The 21,716-nt window shown below is 42.3% G+C and overlaps 4 protein-coding genes across 5 annotated transcripts; 2 read left to right on the top strand and 2 right to left on the bottom strand.

Moving 5' to 3' along the window:
- Positions 1–927: 927 nt before the first annotated feature.
- Positions 928–3,790, bottom strand: LOC102703955 (protochlorophyllide-dependent translocon component 52, chloroplastic-like). Of its 2 annotated transcripts, none has more exons than XM_006651870.3 (7): positions 3,243–3,790; positions 2,959–3,146; positions 2,770–2,865; positions 2,298–2,448; positions 2,023–2,226; positions 1,693–1,880; positions 928–1,352 (listed from the first exon to the last, which is right to left on the bottom strand). In XM_006651870.3, the coding sequence occupies exons 1-7, from the start codon at positions 3,753–3,755 to the stop codon at positions 1,094–1,096; spliced, it is 1,599 nt and encodes a 532-aa protein (XP_006651933.2). In that variant the 5' UTR covers positions 3,756–3,790; the 3' UTR covers positions 928–1,093. The 2 variants fall into 2 exon arrangements, with proteins under 2 accessions (XP_006651933.2, XP_040378815.1); XM_040522881.1 differs by having other exon boundaries at positions 1,204–1,330.
- A 152-nt stretch (positions 3,791–3,942) lies between these two features.
- On the top strand, positions 3,943–9,046 carry LOC102703672 (probable acyl-activating enzyme 18, peroxisomal). Its single transcript, XM_040522880.1, has 14 exons — positions 3,943–4,506; positions 4,767–4,896; positions 5,065–5,324; positions 5,435–5,636; positions 5,715–5,755; positions 6,043–6,165; positions 6,332–6,405; positions 6,493–6,713; positions 7,314–7,408; positions 7,487–7,703; positions 7,778–7,903; positions 8,048–8,146; positions 8,239–8,448; positions 8,540–9,046. The coding sequence occupies exons 1-14, from the start codon at positions 4,217–4,219 to the stop codon at positions 8,651–8,653; spliced, it is 2,202 nt and encodes a 733-aa protein (XP_040378814.1). The 5' UTR covers positions 3,943–4,216; the 3' UTR covers positions 8,654–9,046.
- A 2,579-nt stretch (positions 9,047–11,625) lies between these two features.
- On the top strand, positions 11,626–14,647 carry LOC102703386 (lipid phosphate phosphatase delta). The gene is made up of 8 exons (XM_015834728.2): positions 11,626–12,207; positions 12,523–12,618; positions 12,767–12,841; positions 12,935–13,065; positions 13,183–13,283; positions 13,362–13,490; positions 13,592–13,707; positions 13,944–14,647. The coding sequence occupies exons 1-8, from the start codon at positions 12,016–12,018 to the stop codon at positions 14,352–14,354; spliced, it is 1,251 nt and encodes a 416-aa protein (XP_015690214.2). The 5' UTR covers positions 11,626–12,015; the 3' UTR covers positions 14,355–14,647.
- Positions 14,648–15,720: 1,073 nt separating this feature from the next.
- LOC102719093 (serine/threonine-protein phosphatase PP2A-2 catalytic subunit) lies at positions 15,721–20,550 on the bottom strand. Its single transcript, XM_006650692.2, has 11 exons — positions 20,318–20,550; positions 19,700–19,756; positions 18,365–18,448; positions 18,199–18,270; positions 18,016–18,087; positions 17,836–17,876; positions 17,194–17,260; positions 16,908–17,099; positions 16,735–16,824; positions 16,547–16,654; positions 15,721–16,304 (listed from the first exon to the last, which is right to left on the bottom strand). The coding sequence occupies exons 1-11, from the start codon at positions 20,393–20,395 to the stop codon at positions 16,239–16,241; spliced, it is 927 nt and encodes a 308-aa protein (XP_006650755.1). The 5' UTR covers positions 20,396–20,550; the 3' UTR covers positions 15,721–16,238.
- Between the last annotated feature and the right edge of the window lie 1,166 nt (positions 20,551–21,716).

Below are 21,716 nucleotides of genomic sequence, written 5' to 3'. Positions count from 1 at the left end.
GAACATAAAAGCTAAGTACTAAATTAAAGGAAATAGCCACCAGTCGAAATGGTTTCCCCTGGACCTGGAGGGCGCCAACGTTGCCATTACAGGAAGGAGCTACCTCGGGTTGTTGGAGTGTCACACGCTCCAAATGGTTGGCAGAATAGCAAAATAGTGTTCGTTCGTTAGGATTTACCTTTTTTTTTTTTTGCAAAAAAAGTAATGTAGTAAAAGTACAAGTGTTACAGTACGAGGTTAGTTGGAGAAATAAAATATTATAAAATTTATGTAAAAAGAGCATTCCTAACGGATAGTCTATATCATCCTTCGTCCAGAAAATAAAGTATTTAAAAGAAAAATTTGTTCTAACGCATACTCTCATTACTCTATATGTCAACCTCCAATGTTAAGAGAATGGAACGAAACAAACTGAGAAGATATGATTGTAATGATTGTAAAATATCAATAAAATATATTTTATTATTTCTAACGTAAGAGCGTTAAATATGACGTAACAGTTAATATTCATTAGTGTAAGAGAAAAATTGCATTTAGACCCTTTAACGACCTCCTAGAGGGTGAGAGGGCACTAAACACAAAATTTCTGGTACGGTCTGATACATATTGCTTTTATAATTTTTAAACATATCATATAAAGTTGGATTGAGTCAAAATGCATATTAAACTTGTAGAGAAGGATGAGATCTACACTTCGTATTGGCAAAGTTTCATTTAAAATTATTTAGAGGTCTAAATATTTGTTATAAGATCTCAAATACATTTTATAAAATCTTAAATCTACATTACCAAAGACGACCGTTGGAGACGAGCTCTATACTAAAGTCGTAGATCTTGACAAATTCTATAACTTTTTAGTTGATTATTATTTAAAATATTTTTTTGTAGTTTTAAGAATATATATATATTCAAAAATCATAAGCCAGGGTTTGAAGGATGACTATTTGTATATACAGATGCTATCTTATCGAGGGTTTTGTTTTCTATACAATTTTTAAGCTGCTCAATTACAAGCTAGGAATTCCTAGCAACAAAAATATAAAAAAATAATTATTCCCAAAAATGGGGGCAGGTTTCCAGGATGCATGGGTGATCACTTGTGAGCGTGGACGTAGTCCTGGAAATAGAAGTTCTTCTCGATGAAGTTGGCAAGCCAGCGGGAGGCAGCGAAGCACAGCACGGCCGCCGCCACGACGGCGGCTCTCTGGACAACCGAGGTGACCAGCGTCTCCTTGGCAACGGCGAGGAACCCGACGACGGCAACCGACGCAACCTGCAAGGCGACCTCCAGCGACCTCATCCACTTCAGAGCGGCGCTGCAGCTCGTGCACTGCATCACATGCGACCAGTACCTGTTGATCGATGGCGTCACAAGAACCGGCAAAGACGGTCACTGAATTTCTCTTACGATACTTTTTCAGATTTGCTATTTGTCGATCGCTTGAAAATTTTCAATCTATCAATCATTTTTTCTGTCCATTAGATTTGCTTTAAGATTTGTGTCTGTCCATAGGCTACTTTGTTTGATTTCCTTTGATACCGATCGATTTCAATCCAACCTCTAACAAAATCGATTGATAGATTAAATTTTTTCGAGTGATTCACGTGTCTCCATACTTTTTGTGTTTCCCATGTTTCAGGTCAGTTTGCAAGATCAAACAGAGCACAGGCAGGTTTTGGTTTGGTGTTTACCTCTCCATGAGCTGATCTTTGGTTGGAGTTGGTGGCAGCTGATTAACCATTGGGGTTGCCCATCCAACCTGATGCTTGCAGTATTTTCTGAACCAGTTCCGAAAGCTGATGATCATGTTGTCGGATGATGTGGGAACATAGCAAGCCTTCTCCCAGTTATCAAGGCCAACCGCGGCAAAATTGCGCTCCTGCGATAAGGATCAATTCTTCAATTCAAGAATCAAGAATGAAAAATGCCAGATGTGCTAATTGCATCCATGAAATCAGACTAGAGATAGCATGAATGATGAATCATTCGGTTTCAGGCTTTCAGCTGAAGACATATGTCACCTCAATATGGAGCAGGTAGATGTCGGAATCCAAGATGGAGTTCTGCCCGATGTGGTAGTACCAGCGTGGTATGATCTTGTCCAGCCAGACGCCGACGTTACGCGGGAACGCCCAGACCAACCTGCTCCTTCCCGGTGCCACTGGGATGCACAAGAACACCAGCATTACCGTGGGCTGCTTCTTCTTCTTCTTGCCCTCATCATCCTGCACCAATGCCAATATGAGCTTGAACCATGGATGCCATGGCAGAAGGGAGACTGGTACTAGTCTGGTACCTCTGTCTCGGTGCGTAGCGGCGAGCCGTAGAAGGTGCAGGGCGCGACAAACTTGAAGTAGCCTCTTTCTTGCGGCGACCGGAACCCCTCGATGTTGGCCTCCTCTATCATCATCTTGATCGGGCCGCCGCCTTCCTTGTCGAACTCAACTGTGGAGAGGAGATGATCGTTCTGAATCAGTGTCTCAGTTGAGCATTGCGAAATGCGCCGGTAGCCAGTCAGGGGATGATGACATATTTGCAATCAAAAATAATCTATGTGTAAAAACTAAGGCTGAAAAATAAATTTCTGTGAAAAAATCCAAAATCAACTTTAAAGTTGAAAAATTAAATTTTGGCTTATAAGTGTAAGCAAAAGCAAAAAGATAATGGCGTCAGTCAGAGCATTGCACTAGACTAAAAGAACAGATTAAACTGTAGTGCAAAATTGGAGGAAGAGAATTTGATCATGCCATAGAAGATGAGGAACATATCTGCCTGGATCTTCCTTCTTGCGGATGCGCATCAGGCCCTTGTGCGCGTAGGGGACGTGAGCAGGGTCCATGAGGTTCTCCACCAACACGTCGTACCTGCATTGCAATGGAGCCAGCCATGGTATAGCAAGCTGCCTGCCAATGGCGCGACATGAAAGATTTGGGAGGATGGGTTTGGGATTTCTGTACCCGTAGGGGAGGTCCCTGACGCCGTAGACGGTGACGAAGGACGGGTCGTCGATCTCCGGGATGAATGGTGGCCGCTTCCTCCGCAGCACGTCGCTGTGCTCCGGCTCCGACCTCGGGTAGAACCACAGGATGTTGTTCTGCACCACGCACGGGTACGACGCCACGCACGCCTTGCTGTTCTTGTGCACCTGCCATTCATCCATCCAAGAACTCCATTGATCTTGACAATGTTTTGATTATCTTGTTTGTAATGTCGATTGATGGAGGAGTGGAGAGGATAGTACGGGTGGGCCGAGGGCGGGGGCCTGCGGGATGAACTGGCAGGAGCCGCGGCCGTCGAAGCACCAGCCATGGTAGACGCACTGGAGCCGGCCCTTGTCGTCAACGCGGCCCTCGGAGAGCGGCGCGAGGCGGTGCGGGCACGCGTCGTCGAACACGCGCCACTCGCCGGCCCCGTCGCCGCCGGTGGTACGGTCGAACCAGGCGACGATGCGGAGGCCCAGCACCGTCTTCCCGTGCGGCGAGCTCGGGTCGAGGTCGCAGACGGGCGCCACCGGGTACCACTGGTCCAGCCAGTCGAACCGCTCCTCCCCCGACGGCGACGGCGACGGCGCCTCCTCCGCCCGCGGCGTGTCGGCCGCCACTGCCGCCACAGACGTCAGCCGCCGCCGAGCGCCGCCGCCGCTGGCGGCGGCGCGCCTCCACGTCCGTCGAGGTGGCGCCACCCGGGGGACGCCGTCGCGGAGGGGGAGCGCAGGGCGCGCGCGGGGGCGCAGGAGGAGGGGGAGTGGATCCATGGCTTCCGCGTGGGGAGCCGGAGCGCGGCGCAACGAACTTGTGGCTGCAAAGTGGCGGGAGCTCGCGGCGGGCCCCACGACAACTTATCAGCCACGTCAGCAGCTGGACAAGCGAGAGGACCCGATGCATCGTCGTTCCTGGACCACTCGTCGCCGTTCACCTCGCCCGTCTCCGGCGTGCTTCGCTCCTCCGTCTTCACCGGCCGCGATGGACGGCGCGCCGTCGTCTCTAGCGAAGGCGCAACAGACAGAGCTGTTCCGCTGCACGCCGACGTCAGCTCAGCTCGGCGCTGAGGCGGAGCTACCAAACACAAACGCGCACGCACCAGACATGCTACCTACTACCCGTCCACCTCGCCCTCCTCCGGGAGTCTCTCCAGCTACGAAATCCAATTAAATGCGCAGAGAGAGGGGAGGGGTAGGAGGCGAGGCCGGGCGAGAGGCGTGCGGGGGAGCCATCCATGGCGGCCACGGCGAGGGGGAGCGTGTGGGAGATCCAGCCGCGGGACGTGGAGACGGCCGCGGGGTTGTCTGCGGCCGACGCGGGCGCCTTCGTCGCGGCGCTCCGCTCCGCCGTCAGCGCCGGCGGCGCGGCGTCCGGTGGGCCTGACGCCGTGTGGGAGGCCGTGGCGGCGGCGGGGGTGATGCGGCCGGAGCACCCCCACGCGCTCCACCAGCTCGTCTACTACTCCGTCTACGCCGGCTGGGACCGCGCCGCTCGGGGCCCGCCGCCGTACTGGTTCCCGTCGCGGTAAGTCACGCCGCCCCTTTCCTGCGGAGACGAGCACTGCAGTTCTCTAGTGCCAACTGACATTGGCCATTTTCCGTCATTCAGTGTATGCAAAGGTTCAGGCTTTTGTTGATATCGTCCTGCTTAATTTCTAGTGTGACTCTATCAGCGATACGATTTTCTTTTGTTGATTTGAGCTTTTCATATCGAGTAACTGTATTGAGCACGATAATCAGTGCATGATTTCTCTACTTAATGACAAAGTGTTTGAACTGTTACAGGATTGACACTAAGCAAACAAATCTTGGTAGACTGATGGAAGCAAATGGACCTAGGGTGTTAGGATCATCATATAAGGACCCAACTTCAAGTTTTCACCTTTTCCACAAGTTCTCTGTAGAGCATCAAGAGGTCAGTTGCCTTCTTTAATTAACTAGTCAACTCCTCGGTTTAAAGTAAGCAACCAAAAGGTCATTTCTTTACAGCTCATTGGAGTGGATATCTGAATTTTATTTTTTAAATAGATAGTTTAAGTTTCCAAACATTTTGATCCTAGCCTCTCAGGTTATCCTTTCTTAGGCCTACTGGTCAATGGTGCTGAAGGAGCTCTCCATCAAGTTCCAACAAGAACCAAAGTCAATTCTAGATGCATCAGATAAATCAAGGAAAGGGGGAACATGGTTCCAAGGTGCAGTGCTTAATATTGCTGAATGCTGTCTGCTACCTTGGCCTTCCCAGAACAGGACAGATGACAGCACAGCTATTGTTTGGAGGGATGAGGGTCTTGATGATTATCCAGTGAATCGTATGTCATTGAAGGAGCTTCGTGATCAAGTGATGTATGTATATGTTATCAAACTAACAGTAAGAACCATGCAAAAAGGCACTGAGCTTTGCCATGACTTATTCTGAATCATCACCATTCTTTTGTTGCTTTTGGTGTTTTCAGTACAGTTGCTACTGTGCTTGATACCATGTTCCAAAAGGGGGATCGAATTGCAATAGACATGCCTATGACATGCAATGCAGTCATCATATATTTGGCTATTGTTCTGGGTGGTTATGCTGTTGTATCAATAGCAGACAGTTTTGCACCTCAGGAGATTGGTACTCGCATGAGTGTGTCAAAGGCTAAAGCAATTTTTACTCAGGTAGGACATTAACAAATCTTTCATGATATAGTCATTAACACTAAAGTAGCGCTTCATCTAAACTTCATGAGATTTCAGGATTTCATAGTAAGAGGAGGGAAGAAGGTTCCACTATACAGGTATGAATGTATGATTGATCAGTTCATTCAGTTTGGTTTTGTGTTCTGATAACATAATACACTTAGCATTTTTCTTTTCTTTTATATTTTACTGTTTTCTTAGTTTGAAGTTAAGTAGGACATTATCATGTGAATGAAAATATTCCCTTTATGATTTTAAAGTTCAGCATAGATTTTCTCTTGTGGAACTAAAAAGTACTTAAGTACCAGATAATTCACAGTACATTTCAATCAGAACGATAATTCACAGAACAGATAAAATATTTCATAATAATTCCATTCTTCAGCCGTGTTGTGAAAGGGACTTCATCTAAAGCTATTGTAATCCCTGCATCTGGAGGCTTTCTTGGAGTTGCACTAAGGAATGGTGATGTGTCCTGGGAAGATTTTCTTTCTCGTGCTGCTGGAAGGTATACTTTGGTCCATCCCTTATACAGAAATAAACGTTCATAATCTGCAATTTAGATGGCTTTGGATAAGTGTATCTTCTTTCCATGGAAAAAAAAGGAACACATAAATGTTGTTTTTTCTTTACTAATTTCTTGATATGACTGACACTATCTCTTGGATTTGCAGTCCGTCCATTTATCCCACAGTTTATCAATCTTCTGCCGCACTAACTAATATACTATTTTCTTCAGGGACAACTGGTACAGAGAATGTTGACACTATTTCATTGTTTCCCCTGATTTTGCTTTCGTTCACCCCTGATTTTTTGTTGCTTTATTTTTGTGCAGGAGAACCAAAAGCTATCCCATGGTCACAACTTTGTCCAATAAGATGTGCATCTGATACATGGGCGCATTTAGATATCCGGCCACAGGACATATTTTGTTGGCCTACTAATCTTGGATGGGTTATGGGACCTATACTCTTGTACTCATGCTTTTTAAGTGGTGCAGCGTTGGCTCTGTATCATGGATCACCACTTGGACGTGGTTTCTGCAAGTTTGTACAGGTACATAGGATGTACTTTTCACCTTCACTTGCTTTGAAATGCTAAAGAAGATTTATATTTTATCATTGCTTCTTGTATGCACTGTAAATTGTAATTATGTAGAATTTGAGACCCTGCTTGGTTGAGCTTTGGGTTATAATCTAAAACTAGTTTTGAATTTTAAATTTAGGGGTTTTCTTTATTACTTTGGTTGTCTGGCTCCCTTTCCATGGGTGCTAAACTGCTAATAACTAATAAGACAGGTAAAAGAACAATCTCAAATTATTCTTGAAAATCAAACCTCAAAATTCAAAATCGCTTTTGATTTTCTTAAAAAACAAAATTCCAATTATGATTTGTTTATCATTACTTCCTTTGAATCTAGTATATATGTGATATGTATTTCGCATTTGAGTACAGCGTGCCTATACTGGTTAGTGAGTGCTGAATAGTCTGCTGGTTAGTGAGTGCTGAATAGTGTGCTTTACCTGAAAAACTGATTTTGCTCCCAGACGTTGTTTCTTTGAGCCCCTTTTTCTCCATAAATCAGCTAGAGGTTTGCCAAATGCTTATGTTTGAAAAGAAACATGAACTGATCATGCTCTGCAACTTATTTTGCAGGATGCTGGTGTTACTGTATTAGGAAGTGTGCCTAGCTTAGTGAAGTCATGGAAAGCTGGGAATTTTACTAAAGGGCTTGACTGGACCAAAATCAGGTGAGTCATCCTTACACTGTCAGAAGGCTCTCAGATTCATCAGTCTGAATGGTAGTTATAGTGGTATTATAATTGCAGGGTACTCTCCACAACAGGAGAGGCTTCTGATATTGATGATGATCTTTGGCTATCTTCTCGTGCCTCTTACAAGCCCATTATTGAATGCTGTGGTGGTACTGAGCTAGCATCGTCATACATTCAAGGCAGTCTTTTGCGTCCACAAGCTTTTGGAGCTTTTAGTGGCGCATCCATGTCCACTGGGTTTGTCATACTTGATGAACAAGGAACTCCATATGTAAGCATCTTCCCTAAAACATCTGTATTATGGCATTATAATTGAAGCATAACCATTTGATTTGTCAATGATAGCCTGAAAATGTACCTTGTGCTGGAGAAGTGGGCCTCTTCCCTTTGTATTTTGGTGCTACGGATCGGCTTCTCAATGCTGACAACAACAAGGTTTATTTTGATGGAATGCCCATTTACAATGGAAGGGTATGAAGTTATGGACTTCCTTGTCTCTTCTCCATTAAGATTGCTAGATGAACAGTCGATTATTCTTTGATGAACCAAATGAATCCAGTTGCATACAAGTTTAGCCAGATTGACATTAGCTCATATGTTGTAATGGAACTGCAGCAACTTCGACGGCATGGAGATATAATCCGAAGGACAGTTGGTGGTTACTATGTTGTACAGGGAAGAGCAGATGACACTATGAATCTTGGAGGAATTAAGGTTGGTCCTCCCAATTGCAACATATTCAAGCACTTGTTATCACCCATGCATTTTATGAAACTAAATAAATACTGCTCTTGTCTTATGAACAGACAAGTTCAGTGGAAATAGAGAGGATATGTAATAGAGCCGATGAGGCTCTACTAGAAACAGCAGCAGTTAGCATTAAACCTGCTGGTGGGGGACCAGAGCAGCTGGCTATCTTGGCTGTGCTAAAAGATAGATCGGCACCATGTGATGCAAATGTTCTAAAGAGCAAGTTCCAGAGAGCAATCCAGAAGAACCTTAATCCTCTTTTCAAGGTAAGATTTTACTAGTTTCTGATGTTAAGCCTAGATAGTGAGATGTGACATATGTCCTGAGGTCATTGGAATCATTTTATCATCTTGGCAGGTGAGCTATGTCAAAATAGTTCCTGAGTTCCCAAGAACAGCTTCGAACAAGCTGCTAAGAAGAGTACTGAGGGATCAGCTGAACAAAGAACTCTCAAATCGCAGCAAGCTATGACCAATGTGAGGTATTAAACAACAACAACAACAACAGTACCCTTTAGTCAGAAGCAAGGAAAGGATGAAACCCAAGCCTGAACCATACGAATGATAAGGGTAATTCAGCGTCTCTTCAAAATGCCTTCTTGCGTGTCAAAGTGTATTGAATTATCAGTGCGTCAAAAAAAAAACTGCAACTTGAATAAACAGTTATGGTTCATGGGAGTGTATAGAGAATTTCCGGATTCTCCCTCTTTGAATTTGAATAAAATGTTATTAAATTCTGAGGACGTTCCATGAGCAGCGGGTTGAAAAAGTGACATTTTCCATTGGGGATTGTACTATTTTCAGCTTGTAATAAGGTGATGGCATGGTACTTGATTTTTTTTTTTTTGGGGGGGGGGGGGGGGGCGCACAATTCACCCCTGGAAAAAAAACAAATGTGGTGTCTTGATCTAGAATTTATGTATTCATCAAGAAATCAGTTACCCGTGTGCCAAAAGCCCCCAAAATGATTTGTATTTTAGATAAGGAAGATGAATTACATCTCTGGTCTTTGCATCTAAGATGCACATAGCCAAAGTTCTAAAAAATGTTTTATATGATACTGAAAATAATTCCTAATAATATTTGTGTTGAAAGAACCCTGCTCACGTTACAAAATTGCATCCGGATCCTGACTTTATGCAGATACTACTATTAAGACGGCTAAAATTGACTAACGTAAGCTCGGTTGACAGAATACAGCAATAGGAGCCAATATTTCTTTCGTGTCAAAGCTGAAGAAGTCAAGCTAGACATGCAGAAAAATATATTCCCATTTTGCCATATATTCAATCCTATTTTTTCCGCTTCTGCTTATATTTATAAGCTAATATTTAAATTTCCAACCTCAAAATTAGAGTGAATTTTAGGGGTTTTTATTTTAGTTTATTTTTTAACATTGACTTTTAGATTGATAAGAACATGTGTATAAAATTTTTATTTATAAATTATTTTTCATGTGTATATATGTCGTCAATCACCCCTCTTATACGCTGAACAGAACTGAAAAACACCTCCAACTCAGCCGGCACATCAATGAGCTCACCACCCCATTCTTCCCGATCACAAGAATCCGAATACCACCTGACCAGGTGGATATTTTTTGTAAAATGCTGATATTTTTCCATTGCTTTGATGTGCTGTTTTATAAAGAGACAAGTCCATATTTTGTCCCTCAACTATTACGTTGGTTCGTTTTTGTTCCTTTAACTGTTGAGACTTTTTTTTGGCTCACTTTTGATTCCTTAACTGTTGAGACCTTTTTTTAAGAATCTGTTGAGACCATTTACCTTTGGTCTCTTGGTCAAGGTGGTGATTGTGCGGGTGTTTCAGGACAAAAAGTCAATGACATATGTACAAATAAAAATTAATTTAATTATGAATAAAAATTTTATATGTGTATTCTTAGTGATCTAAAAGATAAGACTGAAAAAATAAACTTCGGTGAAAAAAAACCCAACATCAACTTCAAATTTAAGGTTAAATTTTAAATTTTAACTTATAAACATAAGAAAACGATGGACGGCGCAAGACCTGGCACCACGTGGTATGCTAGTTAGACATTCAACATAAATTATATAGGATATGTGATATAAGATAAATAGGAGACGACACGTTGTGGTATATTCTTTATTTTTAATTTATTTTGTGTTTTATTATTTAGTTATTAGTATGTTTATGTCATCACTATTAATCCATGCGGACTTTGTGTAGCCACCACATCATCTAAAACTATTTATGCTTTTGATCAAAGGAACAAAAGTAATAAGTTTCAAGAGAGACTAAAAATGAATGGTTTCTCAGTTAAAGGACCGAAATAGAATCAATGAGACCAAATATGGCTATCCTTTTTTCTCTCGTATAAATGATCTTGCCTAAATTGTTTTGAGCATTATATGTTATGTTTTGTGGAATGTAAACTAAGCAATATTAGATCACAACATTATACATTATATGTTATGTTTTGTGGAATGAAATTGGACGGCCGTTCCCGGCAAAACATGCTGAGTCCTTACTCCTCTGCAAGCAAAAAAAAAAAAAAAAGCTGAGCCTATTTTCTGAAATGCATTAAGCATCTCCCGTCCAATTGTCAAGAATCCAACTAGGTAGGCAATGACATCAGGTTGTATAACCTTTCTAATTGCCAGCTAATAACCATTATTCTAATTGCCAGCACAGTAGCAAGTATTAAAACAGAGAGAAAGAAGTCATCCTGCCCCCTAGTAACAATCAACCATGGCCTGATGGCCTGGTTTTTCCACGCAGATATGAGAATGAAATGAGATGTACTGAAGTCTGAACATCTAACTGTTCATAGCGTGTCTTGCATCTTGGTCTACTACTATTCAGTAAATTCGGGGGGGGGGGGGGGGGGTTTCAAATATAGCAAAATACAAAAAAGCCTTTCTATAGTTTTGGCACTGTTGCCTTTTGTCAAAAATAGCATGAATGAACTTAGCATCTAAATATGGCTCATCTAATATTCATATCATACCATTTATAAAATATTTGTTATAACAAATAAATTTAGTTGATGAAGCCAGTGGCACGTTGAACCTGCACGACTAGCAGTAATATTTAATGGTTGATATTTTCTTGGACATTGACGCTAAGGATAACTGTGGAGCTTGGGTGGCCAACCTGTTCAAGAGACACCTCTATCTTTGATTTAGCCTACAACAATAATAAGTAATGTTAGCGGTAAATATATTAGTATCAAATTAAATAAAAGTTCAATTTTTTCTTTAAAAAAACTCAAAGTTCATCTCCCTCTTCTCACAATATAAAGCTAGCTGGGGAATGTTTATGAAAGTTTAAAATTATCGTATTTTATTAAAAAAAAGTTATTTTTAGAACAAGAGAAGAGAAGAAAACGAGGGAGGGATACTATTCCAGAGCAGAAGTTTGGAACCTTCCAAAGTCAAAATCAGTTAATCAGGTCATAGAAAACTTGTTATTAAAAAAAAGAAGGAGAAGAAACAGAAAGAGAAAAACTAGAAGGTGCCGAGAGCCGCGCGGTGGTCCGGTCTCCGGTCCAGAGCGGGAGGCGGCCGGCAAACCGCAGCCAACGACGCCACCACCTCCTCCTCCTCCTCCTCCTCCTCCTCCCGTCGCCACCACGGCGACCCCGCCCTCCTCGGCCTGCTCCCTCCGCCTCTAAAAGACTCTCTCTTTCTCCCCCTTTTCTTGTGGGGATCTTGTATTCTTGTGTGGTGGTGTGGTGGTGTGGTGGTGGTCCAAGAAGGAGGACGAGAGGAGAGACGGATCCGGGACGGGGGACGAGGCGCGCCGGCTGTGCCGTTGGTTGTTTGCGTGCGGCGGGAGTGGACGCCGGAGATGGAGGCGGTCGCGGCGGCGGCGGCCGGCGGCGCGGGGCTGACCAAGTGGCAGGCGGCGGCGCTGTCGGCGGTGGCGGGGTGGGTGTGGGCCGCCTCCTTCTTCGACCTCACGCGGCGGTCGCGCGCGCTGGTGCAGCCGTGGGTCGCCGCCCGCGTGCTCGCCGAGACGCCGTCCATCGTCAGGTTCCAGGTTCGCTCTCTTGCTCATCGCGGCGCATCGCCCTCGTCTCTTGCTTAGTGCTGCTTTAATTTCTCTCCTGACCTCTTCCAGATTGGAAGGGAAATTCCCTCCATTTTGCTGGGATTGTTGTTTTTTTGTAGAAATAATCAGGATGGTTACAGTCTCATGGGATGATTGGCTCATGTAGTTTACCACGATTTCTTGAGTGAATAGGGAATAAATTTTGATAGATTTGAGTTATGGGGTTGCTTGCTTCGATTTTAAGTTGTTTATTCCTTGTAAATTTCTGATTTTTGTTTTGGTTGGATGTTTGAATTATTGCAGAAGGTGCATCACAAGTTGCTGGACAATTTCTTCTCTGTGCTGTCATGCGTTGTCTCTGTCCCTTTCTACACCGGATTCCTCCCTCTCCTCTTCTGGGTATGCATTCATGTCTTACACATTAAACAAAAGAGTATTTCTCTTCTATAATTCTAGCTGGATTAGCTGCAAATTGTCGTTGCTGTTCTGTTTTTGTAATTCTACCGTGATTAGCTGTGAATTGTTCTTGCTGTTCTGATTATTGTAGACCGGACACTCCAAGCTGGCTAGGCAGATGACGCTCCTCATGGCATTCTGCGATTACCTCGGCAATTCCGTGAAGGTTACCATCAAATTTACCATACAATTTATGGGAGTTAATTTTTTTTGTTATTCATTTTGTTTAGCTGTTGACACTGGAATTCTGCGGATACAGGATGCGGTGTCAGCGCCGCGACCAAGCTCTCCTCCTGTGAGAAGAGTAACAGCTACTGAAGACGAGAAGGAAAATGCCATGGAATATGGATTGCCCTCATCGCATGCTCTTAATACTGTTTGTTTGATGGGGTATTCTCTTATACTTGTTCTTTTAATGAGAATTGTATTCTAATGTATTATTTGGTGTGTTTGGAGGTGAGAAGCTTTGAAGTGTTCCTTTGCTAATGACCCTTCTGGTTGATGTAGATATCTGTTGTATTATGTTCTAACGTATGGACCCCACGACAGCGTTATGGTTGCCATGGGCTTATCAATAGCTTTGCTGCTTGTTATGTTAGTTGGCCTTGGTGAGTCTCCAGTCTCTCTATGCAACACTCTTAAGAGTTACCAGTAGATACTGATGTGGTTTATTTTGAAATTCATAGGACGGATATACTTGGGCATGCACAGCTCGATTGATGTTATTGCTGGCGTTTGTTTTGGTGTTGTAATCCTGGCATTCTGGTTGGCTGTCCATAATCATGTTGATGCTTTTGTCGTCTCCGGGCAAAATGGTATGACTATATGCCTTGGCATTAATGGACTCTTGGGTTATTTCATGATAGGTAAAATATAATTTTGGAAGGCTTATTTTCATTATCTTTTCCCTCTGCAGTTACAACCTTCTGGGCAAGCCTTTCTCTGTTGCTGTGCTTCGCGTATCCAAAACCAGAATTCCCAACTCCTAGCTTTGAATACCACACAGCATTCAATGGTGTGACTTTCGGAATTGTAAGTTCTTGTTGACTAATGCTTGGTTAATCCAATTCTTTTATTGGCTCAAAACTTGCTCGTGTCATAGTGGATTCTGGTCACATTTAATATATTATCTACAATAAAGAACAAGACATTTTAGAAAAGGCCTGCCCTTCAACTTGGACTTGGAACAGGATAAAACAGCACACTGTTTACCGTATGAATTTCATTATCTGCAGAATCAGCTGACATTGTTTCGTAACGCATTTCAGGTTTATGGAATCCAACAAACCTACTTCCATTTCCACAATCCTGATGTCCCCCTCATTTTCAGCCCACAGTTACCACTTATTGCATTCGTTGCGAGGGTTCTCATTGGCATCCCAACCATCCTAGCTGTGAAATTCTGCAGTAAAGCTCTCTCGAAATGGCTTTTACCAGTAATGTGCAGCACCCTGGGCATCCCTATCGTATCATCGTGCTATGTTCCCGCGCTGAAGGTTTCCAACAAGAGCAAGGACAAGTCCGACTCCAAGCAGAGCGGCTATCTCCTGAAGGTATTCTCCCTCTTCCCCCAGAAGGCGTACGATGTCGACACCGGCATAAGGTTCGTTCAGTACGCCAGCCTTGCATGGTCAGTGGTCGACCTGGTTCCAGCCATATTCACTCATTTAAATCTGTAGTGAACACTGCAAGATAGCATTTTTTCTCTCTACTTGTAGTCTTGGAGACACTCCCAGATCCCAAATGGGCTATTCCTACTTAGAAGACATCATAATCATCTTATGAGAATGTAAATCCGATTGATCTCCGCTATTGTTTTTTGCTCTGTATGTAGAGGTGTTTTGTCCAAAAAGTAGCAACGAGGAAGTGTTAATGTGATGTTATGACATTCTGTTCCATTCATTAGGTGTTGAGGACAGTGACCACCACGAGCTCTAAAAATTTAACTGCAAAGAGATGCCATTCATTTTCTTGCCTTGCATTGCATGATTCTGTGTATCCATTTCACTTTCATGCTTGTCATTATCTGCCAAACTAAGATCAACATCCACATGAAGAGATTCATGCGTCCCTCTTTTTGTTCAAAGAAAAAAACTTAAAAAAATCAGTGAAGTTGGACAGGAAGAAGACGAGGACATGTAGAGTTATTTTTTTCTCTCCCAAGTCTAAAACCTGACGCTGGACTAACGACCGGTGATTCTTGATTTCTGAGAATGATTCATCCTGAAAGACTTGCAAGCTGTGTAACGAATCCGGATGGGACAGGGCAGGGGGCATGATGAGTTGCTGGGCTGCCGGCGATGGCGACGTGTGCAGTGGCCGCCGGAGGGTTCCGGCCGTCGCTTACCTACTTCAATTCCACCAGCTGTGGGCTGCCCCGGATACGGCTATTCTAGAATCTGATTTCCCGCTGGCGTTAACGACCACCAAGTCATCAAACCCGTTGATGCCGCACACAGACCAGAGGCGTTGTTTTCGCCTAATTTTGAGGCTTTGAGCCAGCCTAGGTTGCCAGATGAAAATTCAGCTGAATTTCAGATTTTGCACAAATTTCACCTGCTTCGAATGGGTTTCGCAAAGATCGACGGAGCGGTTTCCGATCACTCATCGGCAGGGGCCAAAATCTCAGGACGTGAACACGCCAAAGAAAGAGGCAAAGATGCTACGGAGACCAAAATCTCGTATGTTAGAGAACGGCAAATTCAATTCGATTTGCATCAAACACACCAAGCACGTTACAAATTCAACCTTTTAGCCGGTTTGTTGCTCGGTAAATCGGCAGTTTAGGTGCGAATCAATTATCATAGAGGCGGCATCAACGAGTGAACCAACGAAAGCAGGTAGGCCAAAATGCAGTACTAGATGCTAACAGAACTCTTAAAAAAACAAGCAAAGTAAATCGGCTTTACAGTTTATTGCCTCGATAGAATCAGGATTTGCAGCGCTACTTATCCCTCACGACAGAACCAAGCAGTTCACTGGCCAGACTGGCCTTCATTGTACTACTAGTCTACTACCAACAGCAAGCAAAAGCAACAGCTTCCTGGGGCAAACTTCATCACATCTACAGGGAAAGCAAAATCGGCGCTCTGCTGGTCACAAAGAATGCTACTTGTTTTTCAAGCAATTATGTACGGCAAAACAAGTACTCAGAAAGACCTAACGGCTCAGCAAGGAGCCATACAACTACATTGTTCTTCTCTACAAGGATCATAAGAAAGAAAATTAGGTGAAATTTGTGAGGAAGAAAGGCGAAAAAAAATGAATACAAAGGGAATAGTTTCCTCTCATAATACAAATTTGCTGCTTGGTGCTTTGAGTCACCACTGCAGCGCCCAAGCCAAGCATCAGCCAATTAGAGATAAGTGAGAACACAATGAATCCTCCCAGCTGTAGGTATACACTTCAATCATGATGCAGCAAAGTAGCTCACGATAGCCAAGCGCCATGGGCAAAGGTAGTAAGAATAACACACAGGAGATTCACGGGGAAAAAATATCTGCAACCAGGGAACTTCACCTAGCTATCAAACATTTGCTGCAGAGACGGTCACCACTCTTACATCACAGGAAATAGTCAGGTGTTCTACGAGTTACATCTGGCTCTCCCCTTCTTGGGGCTGGTTCAAACTGCAGAACAAAACAAATAGCTCATAAGGTGCAACAGAATAAACGTGGGGCCAGATCACAAAGGCATAAACAGAACGGGAACACCCAACATGTAGAACGAGTGTTGCAAAAGCGGAACATGGAAAATGCATTCATGTTTCATTCGTCAGATACTTGTGTCACTTGGGGACAATGACTGGACGTGTTTTTAATAGTCTTTGTTTCTATAAACTATAGTGAGATCTGCATTCATGTTTCATTACCTGGATGAAAGTGTGCTCCCTGCAATCATCAACTTCCAAGATTGATGCCATGTTTCCACAGCGATAACAATAATTAGGTGCACTAAATATGGTAACAACTTTTTGCTCCTGTCCAGTGTTAGCAAAATATTAGTCAAATATAGTAGTATGGAAACCATAGATAGACACTGAGTTCAAGAAATAGTTACATGAGCCCAATTAAATCCCTCCATGACCAACTGGTGAGCTCTAGCAATAAGTCTTAAATTATTGCTATGGTTGAACTGCTCTGATATATCCTGAAACAATAGAATTGACGATGTTGATGATCAAGAAGTTCACAGCTATATACAGACACATATTTTCTTATGCAAAATGTTACCTGTCCGAAGGTGTATCCAGCACCTCGAGGTGAAATACCCCAGCCACAACGATCATCTGGATCAGACCAAAGAAGATCACACATGGGCCCTTCATGAGGAACTTCTTGGACACGGTCAAAGTTGCGTATGTTATCAAGTGTCTCAATGGATGGTGACAATCCACCATGCAGGCAAAATATTTCTGACTCAACCTATTAAACAAAATAACAGTTTGTGTGTAATCAGATTAGCTCGAAAAAGTGGAAACGATGTTGGCATGTACAAATGAAAATGCTGAATACACACCAATGCTGTCAAGGGGAAGTAGTCAAATAGATCGGTAAAAGTTTTCCAGACATTTGCATTCCCATACCTGCAAAAAATACGGAGAATGGTTCTCTGAAGCTCAATTCACCAAAAAGAAGTGAGAATAAATTTCAGACTCACACTCTCACATAAACAAAGCCATCAATACAACACAGTCATGGGTGAAGTCTAAGAAACAAATTGTTGGGAAAATAGCCTACCTTTCGCTTATCAGCATAAAATGGCATTTTAAAACATTAAACTATTACAGTAGGTTCATCTTAGGCCTTAGTAATAGTAGTTGCAGGTTGCATATACAATTGAAGGATACATATTGGTCAATGGACCAAACTGATCCGCCATAAAATTATGCAGAGGTAAAGTATTCCCTCCATTCCACATTATAAGACTTTCTGGGTTTGCCCTAGATTCATATGTGAATCTAGACACATATGCAAAACATATTCATTGATACATGTATGAATCTAGGCAAACCCAGAAAGTCTTATAATATGAGACAGAGGGAGTAGTTACTAATGGGTTTCACTATTTTAATGTCGCTGTCATTTGTTAGAATAGCTGACAGAAGATTGTTTAGATCAATATTTTCTCTAGGTACAACACATCAGAATATGTACTTACTTCCTTAAGCACTCATCGTAGAAACCATAAACTTGAGTGATCTGCAATATGGTTTAGAAGTTCACTTAGTTGTGACTTGTGAGCATGCACAAAAGGTACAAAGAATGGAAGTCGCAACAAAAGCTTTAACTTTTATACTACATATCAGATAAACAATAAGCACACATAAAGAAGACATACCTGTCGGCTTTCATGGTTTCCTCTCAGAATAGTAATTCGCTGAGGATAGCGAACCTTTAAAGCCACCAAAAGCTGTTTGTATGAAGGAATACATTAAAACCAAGAACTATTAATGCTACAAAATATTTGAAAGGTCAGCCAACTGAAAGAAAATGATGAGCAACCAAGTTAAACTGTTCTTACTGTGACAGTTTCGACGGAATAATAACCACGATCCACGTAATCTCCCATAAACAAGTAGTTTGTATCTGGACACTGGTATATGCAAGAGAAAACATCAATCTATTTGAAGTTCCACAGATTCGAGATATGCACAGAGGAAGATGAACAGTAAAATACAAATTGATACCTTTCCACCGATCCGGAACAGTTCTGCAAGGTCATGAAACTGTCCATGGATATCACCACATATTGTAACAGGACTCTTTACAGGCTGCAGAATGCCAAAGCATATGTTAAATTACAAACAAAATGACACAATTCATAATTTATTATACAGGAGGCACACAATCATCTCAAGGAATCACTGTAAGTTTAAGATTGTTACAAAATTAGACAGATTTAACTTTAGCTTGCACAACAGTTTCAAAGCAAAACAAAACATATACCTTCCCGACACAAGATACAGAACAAAAGCGAATGCAGTTACTTTTGCCAACATTATGAATTATATAAGTTCAGGACAAAAAACTAGAGCAACTTCCATGTAGAGCATACAAGTATTTAGTCTTCAGAAAGCACAGATATTTGGTCATCTCCTCGGAAAATTAATGGGACAAATGTTTCATATGATTCAACTTGTGTTTCATCTCTAGACAAACCCAACTTGAACTAGACTACCCCCAACTGATTCCGATGTTGTTGTAATATTTAACTATATTTGTTCCGTCAATTTCAATATACATTATATTTTCTTGTTCTTGGTTACAACAAAATTTGATCTTACATGAATGATTCTGAGCAAAGACACATGACAAAATCAACACGTTGATGAGCTGTGAATGTACACTGCCAACATGAATTGTTTATCTTTTGTCAAAGACAATCCATGCTCATAGGCTCACGTTACTTCAAAATCTGATACACCCCCATCTTTTCGCTTTTGCTTGTGCTTATATGCCAAAATTTGAATTTTCAACCTTAAATTTGGAGTTGATTTTGGGGTTTCTTCACCGAAGCTTATTTTTCAGCATTAGGTTTTAGATCAATAAAGAATACATATATAAAAGTTTTATTTACAAATTATTTTTCGTTTGCAAGTATGCCGTTTGGCTTTTTCCATGAAAAACACAAACAATCACCCCCTATAAAGCTAAAATCATCAGCCAAATAGTACGATCATGTGATTCACGTCACACGATGATCCATGAAAAGCTGCAGTCTTGGATATTTAGACGAATAAAATTAGGAAGCTTTCCATTTAAAGCATGATGACAGATGACACCGTTACAGATTGGAATATCAGTCTGGTATCGATAACCTAATCCGATAAGCCATAAGATAGTGTTATCTTGTTTGTTCAGTTTTCATATATGAGAAAAATGTGTTATATTCCCTTAACTATTATGACAAAAATGATAATGCAATGAATAAAAAGTGGGCCCAAAAATTAGATCCTGGCTCATCCTAACGAACTATTTGATGATAAATCAAGAAATGCATGTAGAGCTGTAAATTGTCGTACTTGAACATTGCTCTCATCCATCAATATCTCCTTCGCCTTCTCGCAAAGTCCTCTAACCTGTACAATAAATAATCAAGAATGAGAGCAAATCGATGATATTAGCCAGAATGACTTTAATCATGAGAAGCGTGAATCAGGCCGAACGACGGAAATCTAACGGCTTGGTGTGAGTACATTCAAAAATCAAGAGAGATGTAATCCCCCAAACATTTTCCTTTCAAGACCCCAATTTTCCACCCCGAATTCAACCAGCGGCCAAAACCGGGTTCATGCAGACCTATCAATTTAACGGCGCGAAAGCTAGGAGCCCTCAGACAAAAATTAATTCCCTTTCCTCATCTCCGCGCATCCAAACTTGTGAAACGCAAACCTCGCTGCTCCAAATCCGAAACCAAATCACAACCACCAAAACACGAGCAATTTTTTTTTTCAAAAAAGCAAAAAAAAAAAAACGAGATGGAGCCGACCGCAGCCCGAGCCCCCGCCGATCTCCCCCGAAAGGCCGGCCCCAAGCCCCGTCGCCCCCGCAAATCCGCCAGATCTGGCGACGCCCACCACCCCCAGAAAGAGCGCGAACGCGACACCCGTCGTCGGAGTCGGAGGCGGCGGCACCCCTACCTCGGGCTCGGGGAGGGGCTTGCACTGCATGAGGCGCTCGATCTGGTCGTCGAGGCCGCCATGGGGGCTGCCGCTCATCTTCGCCGGCCGGCGTGGGGGGCGCCCCAACCCTAGATCTCGCCGCGGCGCGCGCGCCCGCTCGTGGAGGGAGAGGAGAGGAGGAGGGGTGGGGGGACAAAAGGTCTGGAAAGGAGCAAGGGACGGCGGATATATAATTGGGCGTTTGGAGGCTTGTGGCTCTCCTTATTTGTTACTGCTGCGACGGAAGGATGGATGGATGGATGGATGGATGGGACGAGAGGAGGAGGACGCCTCTGCCAAGGTGGGGCCATCGTTATTTTGGTGCTCTAAAACTGTTTTTAATTTTCCTAGTCCGTCAAATATATTTGGAAGTCATAATGGCTCTAACTTTTTTTCTTACGGATTTAAAATGGGTTGGAGATAAATTTATAGAGTTTTAAGCTAAATACTTTTAAAAATTAGATAAAATTATGAAAAAACTCAAGGGTCAGTGGTCATAAATTCTATTAGTTGGATTCATAGAAATTATGACTAACTCTAATTCAACTAAATAAATTAAATTTTATTTTTATAGGAAAGATTTTGATTTTATGTTTGTAATGTTTGATTATTCGTCTTATTCAAAAAAATTGAAAATATTATTTATTTTGTTTATTATTTTTTATTATTAAAATTAATTTAATTATTACTTATAAATTTCTATATTTATACTAAATTTTTGAATAAAACGAATGGTTAAAAATTATAAGTGAATCGTAAGAATCACATATATATACTGGGACGGAGGTAGTAGATCCTCACGAGTCACAAGCGCACTGTGTATGACAATTAAAGCTGAAGTTGTAAGGGTTTTTATGAAAAAGCCAAACGACATATTTACAAACAAAAAATAATTTATAAATAAATTATAAGTAACCAAATACATCCTAGCTGTTTATCACAAACACTCAAGTTATGTCTGGTAGACACACACAAGAACTGCATACACACAAGTTTTGGCCGACTCGGCCACTGGCTCACATTGTTTTTTTTTTCTCTTTATACAGACTTGATCAAGATACATGCAAAAGATAATCAGTAGCCATTCACTTGGTCGAGAGTCGAGACTCACGCCGTGCTGCGACTTGTAAATGCAATGCAGCTAAACCACTAGCTAGCTCATGTTCTTCAGCCATGAAATCACTTTGTGGCCTTTCGACCAGAGCCAGTCCAAAAACATACTAGCTTGGAGTTCCTTTGTGCTCACGTCCGGCCGCTCACGCAACTACTCATCAAGCACGTATCACACATACTAGCTTGGAGTTCCTTTGATGCCACACGCTAGTACATACTCCCCGTTTCATAATGTAAAGCGTTTGACTTTTTTACGTGCCATGTT

This window comes from Oryza brachyantha, chromosome 3, assembly GCF_000231095.2.
Source record: "Oryza brachyantha chromosome 3, ObraRS2, whole genome shotgun sequence".
Classification (NCBI taxonomy): Eukaryota; Viridiplantae; Streptophyta; class Magnoliopsida; order Poales; family Poaceae; genus Oryza; species Oryza brachyantha.
This window is presented reverse-complemented; position numbering and strand designations above follow the sequence as displayed.

Coding starts and splice junctions, on each gene's coding strand:
- LOC102703955 (XM_006651870.3), bottom strand. CDS start 3,755: ATGGATCCACTCCCCCTCCTCCTGCGCCCCCGCGCGCGCCCTGCGCTC. Junction 2,866..2,958: donor GTCAGGGACCTCCCCTACGG/GTACAGAAATCC, acceptor ATTGCAATGCAG/GTACGACGTGTTGGTGGAGA. Junction 2,227..2,297: donor CGCTACGCACCGAGACAGAG/GTACCAGACTAG, acceptor GCATTGGTGCAG/GATGATGAGGGCAAGAAGAA.
- LOC102703672 (XM_040522880.1), top strand. CDS start 4,217: ATGGCGGCCACGGCGAGGGGGAGCGTGTGGGAGATCCAGCCGCGGGAC. Junction 5,637..5,714: donor CTAAAGCAATTTTTACTCAG/GTAGGACATTAA, acceptor ATGAGATTTCAG/GATTTCATAGTAAGAGGAGG. Junction 7,704..7,777: donor ATGAACAAGGAACTCCATAT/GTAAGCATCTTC, acceptor TGTCAATGATAG/CCTGAAAATGTACCTTGTGC.
- LOC102703386 (XM_015834728.2), top strand. CDS start 12,016: ATGGAGGCGGTCGCGGCGGCGGCGGCCGGCGGCGCGGGGCTGACCAAG. Junction 13,284..13,361: donor TGTTATGTTAGTTGGCCTTG/GTGAGTCTCCAG, acceptor TGAAATTCATAG/GACGGATATACTTGGGCATG. Junction 13,491..13,591: donor TGTCGTCTCCGGGCAAAATG/GTATGACTATAT, acceptor TTCCCTCTGCAG/TTACAACCTTCTGGGCAAGC.
- LOC102719093 (XM_006650692.2), bottom strand. CDS start 20,395: ATGAGCGGCAGCCCCCATGGCGGCCTCGACGACCAGATCGAGCGCCTC. Junction 18,271..18,364: donor TGTTCCGGATCGGTGGAAAG/GTATCAATTTGT, acceptor TGCATATACCAG/TGTCCAGATACAAACTACTT. Junction 18,088..18,198: donor ATTCCGTCGAAACTGTCACA/GTAAGAACAGTT, acceptor TCATACAAACAG/CTTTTGGTGGCTTTAAAGGT.